At 39.2% G+C, this 12,139-nt stretch overlaps 1 protein-coding gene across 2 annotated transcripts in view; it reads right to left on the bottom strand.

Annotated features, from left to right (window-relative positions):
• The window catches only part of LOC123267720 (putative odorant receptor 19b), a 66,956-nt gene extending 58,543 nt beyond the window's left edge, over positions 1-8,413 (bottom strand). Inside the window, exons 1-2 of one of the 2 annotated variants that reach the window (XM_044732528.1) lie at positions 7,755-8,413; positions 7,291-7,674 (exon numbers count right to left, since the gene is read on the bottom strand). In XM_044732528.1, the coding sequence (XP_044588463.1) occupies positions 7,291-7,674; positions 7,755-8,107 (737 nt within the window). In that variant the 5' untranslated portion in view covers positions 8,108-8,413. The remainder of the gene's footprint in view (positions 1-7,290; positions 7,675-7,754) is intronic. The other variant, XM_044732529.1, reaches the window with a different exon arrangement.
• Between the last annotated feature and the right edge of the window lie 3,726 nt (positions 8,414-12,139).

The following is a 12,139-nucleotide window of genomic DNA, read 5'->3' as shown; positions in this document are numbered from 1 at the left end:
CACCGGATGAACCGTCATCTTACCGCCCACTTTGCATGCTAGATATAGCGGGTAAGATATTTGAACACATAATTCACCAGAGAATTGAAGCAGTAGTCGACCCACTCCTGGCAGACAATCAGTATGGATTTTGGAAAGGACGATCAACCCTGGACGCGATCAAACTGGTTGTTGATACGGCCAAGGAAGCAATCGCAGGAACCAGATGGAAGGATGGAATAAAGAAGTATTGCCTGGTGGCGATTCTAGACATCAGAAACGCCTTCAACTCCACGAATTGGGAATGCATCATGCAGGCCCTCCAAGAGAAGAATGTATCAGAATACCTTCTTAAGATCGTAGCAAGCTACTTTGAAAACAGGGTCCTGAAGTATGACACGAAGAACGGTCCGAGGGAGTATGATATTACTGGAGGTGTACCACAAGGTTCAGTTCTAGACCCGCTCCTGTGGAATATTATGTATGACGGTCTATTAAGACTAACTCTGCCAAGAAACGTCAAACTCGTAGCATATGCAGATGACGTAGCCGTAGTGATCGTTGTCAAACACCTGGACGAGATAAACCATATGTTCAATCTCACTTTTGAGCGCGTTAACCGGTGGATGGACTCAGTGAACCTGCAGCTGACGCAACACAAGACTGAGGCAGTGCTTATTACCAGCAGAAAAGTGGTAGAGACCATTAAGCTGAAAGTCGGCGAACAAGAAATCACATCACAACCTTATATCCGATATTTGGGAGTGATGCTTGATGCCCGACTCAACTTCAAGCAGCAAGTGGAACATATCAGTGCCAAAGCGTCAGTAGTGAGGGCTAGTCTCGCACGACTGATGCCGAACGTCGGAGGCCCAAAACAGAGCAGGAGGCTATTATTGTCATCAGTAGTCATATCGGTGCTCACTTACGGAATATCCATTTGGGCCGACGCATTAAAGACGCAAGAATCATGGAGAAAAGCTGGACCAGTATATCGACTGAGTGCCCTACGAGTAACTAGCGCCTTCCGCACAATATCAGAGGAAGCAGTGTGTGTTATTTCCGGTACTCTGCCTCTCAGAGTCCTAGCTGAGGAAAGACGGAACCTATATCAACGAAAAAGGTCAACCACACTGAGCCCTGAAGAACTTAGAAAGGAAGAACGCCAACACAGCATCGCAAGATGGCAACAGGAGTGGAATTCTGCAGAGAAAGCTCGGTGGACGTACCGTCTCATACCTCGGATTGATGTGATGTTATCAGGACACGGATTTTACCGGAAGTATCTTCACCACTTTAAGCACGATGATACCCCAGAGTGCCCGTCCTGTCCAGGGGTCAATAAAGATGCGGAGCATGTTTTCTTTGTGTGTCCACGTTTCAACCAACAGCGCGATGAGTTAGAAAAGATTCTGAAAAAGCGAACCCAACCAGAATCAATAGTAGAAGCAATGTTGTCGTCAGAAGCTGCCTGGAACGCCACAAGCACTTTTGCTACAAAAGTGCTTACAGAGTTGCGATCCATTGAGAGGAAAAGAGCGAAAGACAGAATCTAGAAGAAAGAAATAACATCTTAGCCACCAGAAGGAAGAGCGGCAGCTAATTCCTCCCCCCGCGAAGAAATGCCTTACGGCGGTACCATGGGGGATCAGAGGATAGAAGAGAAAGGGGTTTAGGGTTTAGTGAGTAGGGGCGTCAGCGTCGAGTTGTAGTATGACGCTGCGTCGAGTCGCCACATATCCAGGCCAAACAGCTATGCCTAGAATCCGTAAAAAGGATTCCCCCCTTCCAAGGAAAAAAAAAAAAAAAAAAAAAAAACACACACACACACACACATACAAACAGACATACTGACATCATCACGAAAACATTCAGGGACGCTTCCTAGGACCTCGAAACATCAAGATCTGATGGAAACTCGATTTTCGAAAAACGGGGTAAAACCATTAACTTCCCGATTTTCGAAAATTTTCAATTTTCTTAGCGGGAAGTTAAAAATTTTTTTCTTCGTTTTTTTGATCTTTTTCAGAATTTCTGAAAATCTATTAGTCCGAATCGTTTTAAATTCACAGGAAATCTAAGTTTGAGGGAACTCTTTGGAACGCTCTTTGGTAGGTTCTGATCGGTTTGATCGTTCAAAAGATATGAGCGAGTCACAGACACAGACATAGACACACATACACACATACACACACACACACACACACACAAACACACACACAAACACAAACACAAACACACACACACACACAAACACACACACACACGTGTGGTAAAGGAGAAACTACTACCAGGCGCGTCTCCCCGTAGTGGATGGGGAAACGCTCGCTGTCCTTGGATAAGACTAGGTCTCTTAGATGATGAGGTACAGAAGGTAGGAGCCAAATAAAATACACTTCCGTTGACAAAACTCTCCTATATAATGGATTGGTCATACTAACTGACCTAGCAAGACGATCGTTCCCTGCTGTAACTCACTGGGAGTGTCCGGAACCCGTGTCGATTATTTCCAACGATGTGGGCCACGGCTGATGTGAGCTTGCTCTGCCGAGGTGTAAGTTGCAGCAGTGGATCAGGAGCCAGTCACTTCGGGCCTTGATCAGGAAGTACGCAGTGAGTGTTAGAGATCGGAATCTTCACCGCCCCGAGCGAGTCTAGTCCGTCCGTGTATTCTGGGACTGGCTAAGTATCGGCTAGGCCTCAGGGAACTGGGGTAGGAGTACTATCTCCGAAAGTACACCCGTTCCTAGTTAGGACAACTCGCTCCACTCTGTACGATGCGCTAGTCAATCAAAAAGTATGAGTTATTTACAAGAAATAAACAAGAGTGGAAAGGGGCTTCATGCCCAACAAGCAGCGATTGAAGCAAGCGCTGAAATGAAGAGAACGCAAGTGCTGATCGCCTTGAAAAGCTTACCATTGAGCTGCAAGAGTTTGTCCAAACAAAGGTCAATATCCACAAGGAGATAAAGATCAAGACAACTGTTGTAATCAATGCTCTTGGAAGATTCAAGAAACTGGACGAGGAATGGCAGTCATCACGACGACGCAAGAAGGACTTGAAAAAAAACCCCCCGCAACGAGTGGCAGAGCAGAGTGACGAACCTAAGAAAGCGTCTGATTAGGAAAAAGTACAGTCTAAGAAGGAGAAGAGGAAGCTAGCTAGAGAGCAAGTCCCAAAGCAGCCACCGAAGTAGCCCAGGCCAGAGCCTAAGCGGAAAAAACCACGCAAATGGATCAGACCCGACTCACTGATCATCCGCCCGGCCGAGAAAACAAAGTATGCCGAAATTCTGCGAACGCAGGACGTCCCAGATGAGCAGGTTCGTTCAACTGTGGATAAGATCAACAAGACCAGAAGTGGGGACTTATTGATTACGATTTCGAGGAAGAGCACTGACAAAGGCCAAGCCCTGCAAAAGACGATCGCGGACATCCTTAAAGAGAAGGCCAAAGTGATCTGCTAAGGGCCACAGGAGACCATCGAGATTCGAGATGTCGATGACGACATGACGAAAGAGCATATTCAGACTGCTCTAAAGAGGGAAGCTGGAGAAAGTTGTGAAATCCCACTAGAGGCAATCAAGATCCGCAAAGCCTTTAAGGGTGCGCAGACAGCCGCAGTGTCACTACCAGCAGCTGCAGCACAAAAGTTACTGGAGGTAAACTGCAAAATAAGGATTGGCTGGGTCAATTGCCGAATGAGAGCTACGAAAATACCTATACAATGCTTCAAATTCTGGCACTTTGGGCACTCCAGATTGCAGTGCAGAAGCGAAGTTGACCGGTCTGAGCACTGCATAAGGTGCAGAAAAGAAGGAAACAAAATTGCTGATTGTAAAAATCCAGCTAAACGTGCACTGTACATTGAACGGCACGGCGTAGAAGAGGCGGCTCACCATGCAGGCACGAACAGATGCCCCGTCTTCCAAGAAGCGCTCCAAAAGATAACGAAGCCAAAAACATGAAGATATTGCAGCTCAATCTCAATCATTGTGAGGCTGCGCATGACCTGCTCATGCAAACTGTACGCGAATTAAAGGCAGACGTAGCACTTATAAATGAGCCTTCTAGATACCTGAGTAACCAACCCTGGGAATCCGACAGCACTAACAAAGCCGTCATCTGGTCCTGCGGTAAATGTCCTTTTCAGATAACAGTCAACAATAAAGAAGCCGGCTTCGTAGTAGCATGGGTAGATGGCCTCCGCTTCTACAGTTGCTATGCACCACCTAGTCTCTTTAATGAACAGTTTGAAGACTTCCTTGATCGGCTAGCTTAGGACACAAGAAAACACTTTTCCGTGGCAATAGCTGGTGACTTCAATTCCTGAGCAGCAGACTGAAGTAGCGAATTCACTAATACACGTGGTAAAGCACTTCTCGAGGCAATGGCCACACTGGACGTGATCCTTCTTAACACCGGTGACACGCCAACGTATACTAAGGGAGAGGCAAACTCAATTGTCGACCTTACATTTGTCAGCAGTTGCTTAGCTCGAAGAGGTTTTTCTTGGAAAGTATTGAACATCTACACAGCCAGCGATCATAGTGCGACACTATGGGAAATATCAACTGGCCAGAATCTAACAAGAGACAACAGGAGAGCTAGCTAGGAAACTGCTGAAGAGAAAACCAAGGATCTTGTGAGAAGAATCACTCAGGCTTGCGACACCAGTATGTCTCGGAAACGTGGCATGAATTCAAGACCTTCGGTGCACTGGTGGAACGATCACATTAGCATTCTACGTTCAGAGTGTCTTAAAAAAAGAAGAAAGTCTCAGCGTGGCTACAGACGACCTAACTCTGCAGAGCTGTTGGCAGAGTATAAAAAGGCCCGTCAAGAACTGAACAGAGCCATCAAAGAAAGCAAAAGACGCTGCTGGAAGGAACTGGTCGCAGAAAAAGAGAAAGATCCATGGGGCAGACCGTATAAGGTGGTTATGACCCACCTGAAATGCCATCACCTACGTGTTCACAGCTCCTAGAGAAGACTGTTACTGCGCTGTTTCCCTAACAGCCGGTATTCACCTACAAATCGGAGCAGCTCAACCCTGAAGACATCTCAACTATCACGTTGGACGAGTTGATAGAGGCAGGCAATCGAGTAGGGAATAATAAGGCGCCGGGATTGGACGGAATCCCTAATATTGCCCTGAAATCAATCCTTAGGGCAGCCCCGACATCATTCCTGGACGTTTACGATACATGCCTGAAGGAAGGTACTTTTCCCCAGAAATGGAAACATCAACGGCTAGTGCTACTTCCGAACGAAAAAAAGCCGCCGGAAGAACCGTCATCCTACCGACCACTCTGCATGTTAGACACGGCCGGCAAGATATTCGAGCGCATAATTCATCAGAGAATAGAGGCTGTAGTCGATCCACTCCTGGCAGAGAACCAGTTTAGTTTTCGAAAAGGACGGTCAACTCTGGATGCGATCAAATTGGTTGTTGATATAGCCATGGATGCAATTGCCGGAATGAGATGAAAGGATGAAAAGAAGAAATACTGCTTGGTTGCTGCTTTGGACATTAAGAACGCCCTCAACTCCGCTAACTGAGACTGCGTTATGCGGGCTCTAGAAGAAAAAAGCGTACCAGGATACCTTCGCAGAATGGTAGCAAAGAACTTCACGAATAGGGTCCTGAAATATGACACGAAGAACGGCCCGGAAGTGTACGAAATCACCGGAGGAGTGCCACAGGGATCAGTCTTAGGTCCTCTGCTATGGAACATCATGTATGATGGCTTCCTGAGAATAGCATTGCCTACGGGAGTCAAACTTAGCATATACGGATGACGTAGCTGTCGTGATCGTCGCAAAGCACCTCGAAGGGATAGAAATGGCATTTGATATTACATTCAAACGAGTCAATTCGTGGATGGACATGGTGAACTTGCAACTTGCCAAGCATAAAACCGAGGCAGCGCTCATCAGTAGTAAAAAAACGGCAGAAACTCTCAAGTTGAGAGTCGGAGAACAAGAAATCACATCACAACCATTTATCCGTTATCTGGGAGTGTTGCTGGATGCCCGACTCAATTTCAAGCAGCAGGTGGAACACGTCAGTGCCAAAGCGTCAGTAGTGAGGGCTAGTCTCGCACGGCTGATGCCTAACATCGGAGTCCTCACACAGAGCAGGAAGCTACTATTGTCATCAGTAGTCACATCAGTGCTCACTTACGGAATATCCATTTGGGATTATGCACTGGAAACCCAAGATTCATGGAGAAAAGCTGGACCAGTATATCGACTGGGTACCCTACGAGTAGCTAGTGTCTTCCGCACTATATCAGAAGAATCAGTGTGCGTCATTGCCGGAACCCTACCTCTTAAAGTTCTAGCAGAGGAAAAACGAGCCCTTTACCAACGAAAAAGGTCAACTGCACTGAGCTCTGAAGAACTTAGAATTGAAGAACGGCAGAACAGCATAGGCCGATGGTAACTACAATGGGATGCTGCAGAGAAGGGTAGATGGACGCACCGCCTCATACCTCGGATCAACATTTGGCTTAACCGGAATCACGGCGAGGTCAATTACTATCTTACGCAGATGTTGTTGGGGCACGGGTGTTTTCGAGAGTATCTACACCACTTTAAGCATGATGACTCTTCGGTGTGCCCGTCCTGCCCAGGAGTTGCTGAAGATGTGGAGCACGTCTTCTTCAGCGTGAAGTGTTGGAGAGGATCCTGAACCAGAGAATGCATCCAGATTCACTAGTGGAAGCAATGTTGTCATCAGAAGCTGCCTGGAATGCTACTAACACGTTTGCAACAGAAGTCTTCAAAGACTTGCGTTCTACCGAAAGAAGAAGAGCAAATATCAGAAGATTGAAAAAAGGAAGTTAACACCTTAGACACCAGTAGGAAGATCAGTAGCTAGTTCCTCCCCTCATGTAATAATGCCTGACGGTGGTTCCCATGAGGGATTAGAGGAAAGAAGAAAAGGGGTTTAAGGTTTAGTGAGAAGGGGCGTTAGCGTCGAGTTTCAGTATGACGCTCCGTCGAGTCGTCACATATCCAGACCAAACAGCTATGCCTGGAATCCGCAAAAAGGATTCCCCCCCCCCCTAACGGAAAAAAAATAAAAAAAAACACACACACACACACACCATCGTGGAAATATTCGGGGAAGCTTCCTAGGACCTCAAAACGTCAACGTTCGATGAAAAATCTATTTTCGAAAAACGGTATAAAACTAATAACTTCGCAACTTTTTAAAATTTTTAATTTTCTTAGCAGGAAGTTAAAAATAATTATTTTTTTCACCCTGTTTATTATCTATATTCCATTCCAGAGAATACCTACTCAACAAGATCTATGTGGTACTCGACCCATTCAGAAATCATCAATTTTTCCGTAGTTGCCATATCGGAACCATCGTTTTTACTAGTCATAACTTTGAGCGCTTCGAGCATGACCTTAAACCTATGTTTCAGTAGGTGAATTTGACCACACATGCTGCATAGTATAGAGGATAACAAAAGATCCATCAGTAAATCAATCCCATTAGTAATATTTATTGCTATCACTTGAAATGCAGCTGTCAGCCAATAAACTGTGGGGCTTGAATAGTTGTAGGGAAACCATCCATTGAATGGCAGAGTTTCTAAAGGGCTCACTTCAGTGAAACGGGATCCACAATACACCAACATTGCACCTATAGTGATCATATAACATATGAAAACATTCCTAGAAAAGAGGAAATAATAATTACCACTTTAGATTATTCAGACAAAACATAAAATTATTCAGTCAATTTAAATTCAAACCTGACTATGCCGTCGAACTTTGTAGAAATTGCTTTCTCAATACTGTCACAAGACTTAAAAGGGCTTTTTCCTAATTTGTCACTGATATATTCAATTGAGCGACGTTCAAAAATTATGAGGGACATTTTTTGCCTAGCGTTTATTATAGCCAAAAGTAATGACATGTTATCGATTAGCTCTTCCACGTTAATGTCTTTTAACTCGATGATCAGAATCGAAGAAATAATGAATAAAAAATTGCAAAAAAATACTGTAAATTGATAGATGTAATATAGAAAAGCTTTGATTCCATGCCAATCTCGAGGTTTCCACATTCCTAAGGCACTCAGGAGAGTTAGAATAAACTTAATCATTTTTTTTGTGGCTGAATGTCCACTGAATTCTGTTTAATTCTGATCGTCGTTGAAAGTAATTTAGAAAATTTCTCTGTCGTTATCAGATTTGCTAATCTCATTATGCAAATCAGGTAATTACGAAATGAAGGGGCAGTTTTCTAGGTATTGCAAGTGGAAAGTTAATAATAAATTAGATTAATAATGAACTGCGCAGAATAGATGCACCAACTTAACTTAGAGCTCAGTCTTTGGGGTTCGCTTAGGTCTGCAGTATATCTATTGATTCCGAGGGTTGTACTAAAAGAGAATTACACTAAACGCAATGCTAGGAATCAAGAACCAGATTCATAAAGTTTAAGGTTTCGTAAAAAGTCATGGCAAATAGTCGAATTAAGTTTCACATTTTGTTGGATACTCTCTAAACTTGAATTAGTGAAATTTTCACTGATTCATTTAGTGAAAATTTTTTCACGGTAAAATTAGTGGTTTTGGCAGATAAATCAGTGAATGTATCACTGATATATTCAGTAATATAAATATTTATTAATTTATCAATGGTTTAATTTATATCACCGTGAGATTGCCACTTATATAATTAGTGATTTTAAAAATTACTAATTAAGCAGTGATCTTTTTTAAACAATAATTGAATCTGTCATTTTTTTAACGTAAGTGAATATGTGATTTCAGTTTTGATTTGCAGGTAAATAAAATATCATATAATAGCTGTACAAGAAAATTAAAATAATCAAAAAATAAAAATTATCTCGAATAATGATTAGCAGCACATCAGGTAAATAATTCTCATAAGACAGTTTCTGTTTATAAACTCATAATATGTACCGGTATAATTCAAACTAAAACTTTTTGTAATATTATTCATTCAGATTTTTGCTATCTGCTATTGTTAAGTTTATATTTATCAAGAATTAATTAAAAATAAATCACTTTCGATGACGATAAAAAAAATTCTCGCTTAATTTCTTTTCACAGATGAAAACAGTTAATTTTCATATTCTTCACTGTCAAACCAGTGAAAAATTAGTTTAAAGTTTTGTCGAGTGGTTGATAGCGTTTATAGCGTAGATAGCGTAGATAGCGTTGATAGCGCCACTTCCAGTATTGTAATGAGAAGGTGTACTCGCGTTCTAATAAATTTGCTCAAGTATTTTGGTATCTTTTTTCAATATAATAATTATTGTGTTTTATTTATAAAGACTGTTAGTGACAAACATTTATTACTACCAAGTACAATTTTTATGTTTGTAAATTTCAACGTCAACATCGATTACGATTGGATTGCTATTTTAACCGAAAAATTTCAGAAGTATGATTTAATTCAAAATTTTTACTTTATCATTAATCACTATAATTATACAAATGAAATTTTAATTAGTTAATCAACATTTTATTCATTTACTTTTTAATTAAATTCTCAAAAATTCTGGTAAAATTGATCGTTTGATTTTTGCTTTTATTATGACAAATAACTAAATTATTTTTTAACAGGTTTACAAAGAGTTTCAATCTCTCTACTCAAAAATAGCTGATATTTTGATATCTAAGTTCCCTACATTATGCGGGAAGATTTTGTATTATGCTAAGAATTTCCGTCCTGAACTGTTTGCTGCATCAAGCTTTATTCAAGATCGTGAGTATTTCCCGGAAAAAAATGATCAGACCTGAACATGTCTGTTCATGTATGATCAGGCCGGAAATTAGACATGATCATGCCTGTCCATGTCTGAAGGGTTAAATACGCTCAGGTCTGATAAGGCCTGTTCATGTCTAATCAGGCCTGTTCATGCCTGAAAGGTTAAATACGCTCATGCCTGTCCATGCCTAGAAAATTTAATTAAATTTACCTTACACTGTTAAAAATTTCTATAGTGTTTTTACTAAAAATGTGTTGGAAGTTTTTACGCACCACAATATAGTAATTATAATACACAGTTTTGTAAATTTACTCCACTTTTCATTCCAACTCAATTTAAGAAAATTACGAAACAATTTTTGTAATTTACTAAACATCTATCGGCAATTTGTTTAACAATATTACAATACGAGATTGTAATTTTACAAAACAAAATCTATTAAAAATGTTTTGTAAGTTTAGTACCCCGAGAAAAAATATTCAATATATATATATATATATATATAGGTAGTTGATAGTTGAAATAGTAAAAAAGAATAATTTGATTTGATATTTTATGTGATTTTATTTTTATGAAGCGCTAATTATATTTTCCGGAATTTGGCACTTCATACAGACCTTAATTTGCTATTCATTAAATATAAAGTGAAAAATGCATTTGCCCTAACTAAGAATCGAACGCGAGCCACGCACTTGCCAGACCGATACCTAACCCCCTACGCCGTACGACCGATCGGTGGTTCAATATCTCATCATTCTTATAAGCTAATCCTACGGGGTAATGGAGCATTACGACTTATTTTTACATCATTTGTGTTATTTGATGCTGTTTATTGATGGAAAATAACTAACTTTTACATTATTTATTATTTATTTATAATTATTAAATATTATAAAAATTAGAGTCTAACATATACTTGTTCAAATTTATCGATTCCGAAATGATCATTCGAAAGTAATATTAAAATTTATATAAGATAAACGATGCCTCGAATTTCTTATCAGTAATAAGTTATTACAAATAAACAACTATAGACTGAAAAATTAGTAAAAATGAAGGACATTGTTGTTTTTTGATACTTCAGTCTACATCAACAAGTAGACGCTATTATGGTTCAAATTTATAATCGTATTGAAGTTCGGCTTTATAATTAAAAAAAAATGTAATAAATAAATTTAAAAAATATTTTCAAAAACATAAGAAAATGACTTATAACAAAATCCCAACTTGGAGTAATTGAAACTAATTTTTCCCATTAGTTTTATATAAAACATATCTCAAAAGTTATACTGTATAGTGATAGAGAAATATATTCAATAATTATGATTTAAATTAAAAGTGAAAATGAAACACTGAAGATTTCGAACGTGATTATTCTCACCTAAGAAAAAAATAAGTATCTCAAATAATTGATTGTCTACTGAATATATTGTTTACGAACATTAAAATTGACCATAAATAATCAATGGAAACTTTTATTTCTTTTATTTTTTATTTTTTGAATTATGGGGAACTATTTAATTATGCATAAAATTGAGAAAAAAACGGCCCTTCTTATATTATACAAAATTGCTATAACAAAAAGAATATGGTAAATGAAATTACAAACAATGTTTGCAAATATAAGGCGTTTTCATAGTAATTTAGCAAAAAGTTTTGTAAAATTACCACACACATTATAAACAATAATAATTGTGGGTGAAATTAAAATTCACGATTTAATTTCACAATTAAAATTTGAATATTACAAAGAAAGTTACTAAATTTTTAAAAACTCCATTGTAATTTCTATTACAACTTTGTTTTGTGATTTTACAAAAATTTCTAGTAAACCAAATTACAAACAATGTTTGTAAATCTCAGAGATTTGTATTGAAATTCGACAGACAGTTTCGTAAAATTACAATACAATCAGGATTTTTACATGATAATCGTAAAATTACAATACATCCTACTAAGTTTCCTGACATCTTTTGAAAAATTACCAAAATTGTTTCATAACTTCGCAGTAGTAAACATCGATTTGTAATTTTACCCAACATTTGTTTTGTAAAATGATTGTAATTTTACAAATATTTTTAACAGTGTACGGTAGGTTTTTAATGATAATAAAAATACTTTTATTTATTGAATAGTAAAATATGCCGTTTATTGATAATTTACAAATTTATTAATGGAAATTAATGTCCATATACTGAACATATTCAAAAATTTTTTCTTACCCTAGTTGGTCCTTAGCATGAACAGGCATGAACAGGTATGATCGGGCCTGAGCGTATTTAACGCTTAAGACATAAACAGACATGGACAGGTATGATCAGGCCTGAGTGTATTTAACGCTTCAGACATAAACATGCATGACCTAACAATTTCCTAACGAAGATCTGATAAAAAT

The sequence above is a fragment of the Cotesia glomerata genome, linkage group LG6 (assembly GCF_020080835.1).
Source record: "Cotesia glomerata isolate CgM1 linkage group LG6, MPM_Cglom_v2.3, whole genome shotgun sequence".
Taxonomy (NCBI): domain Eukaryota; kingdom Metazoa; phylum Arthropoda; class Insecta; order Hymenoptera; family Braconidae; genus Cotesia; species Cotesia glomerata.
This window is presented reverse-complemented; position numbering and strand designations above follow the sequence as displayed.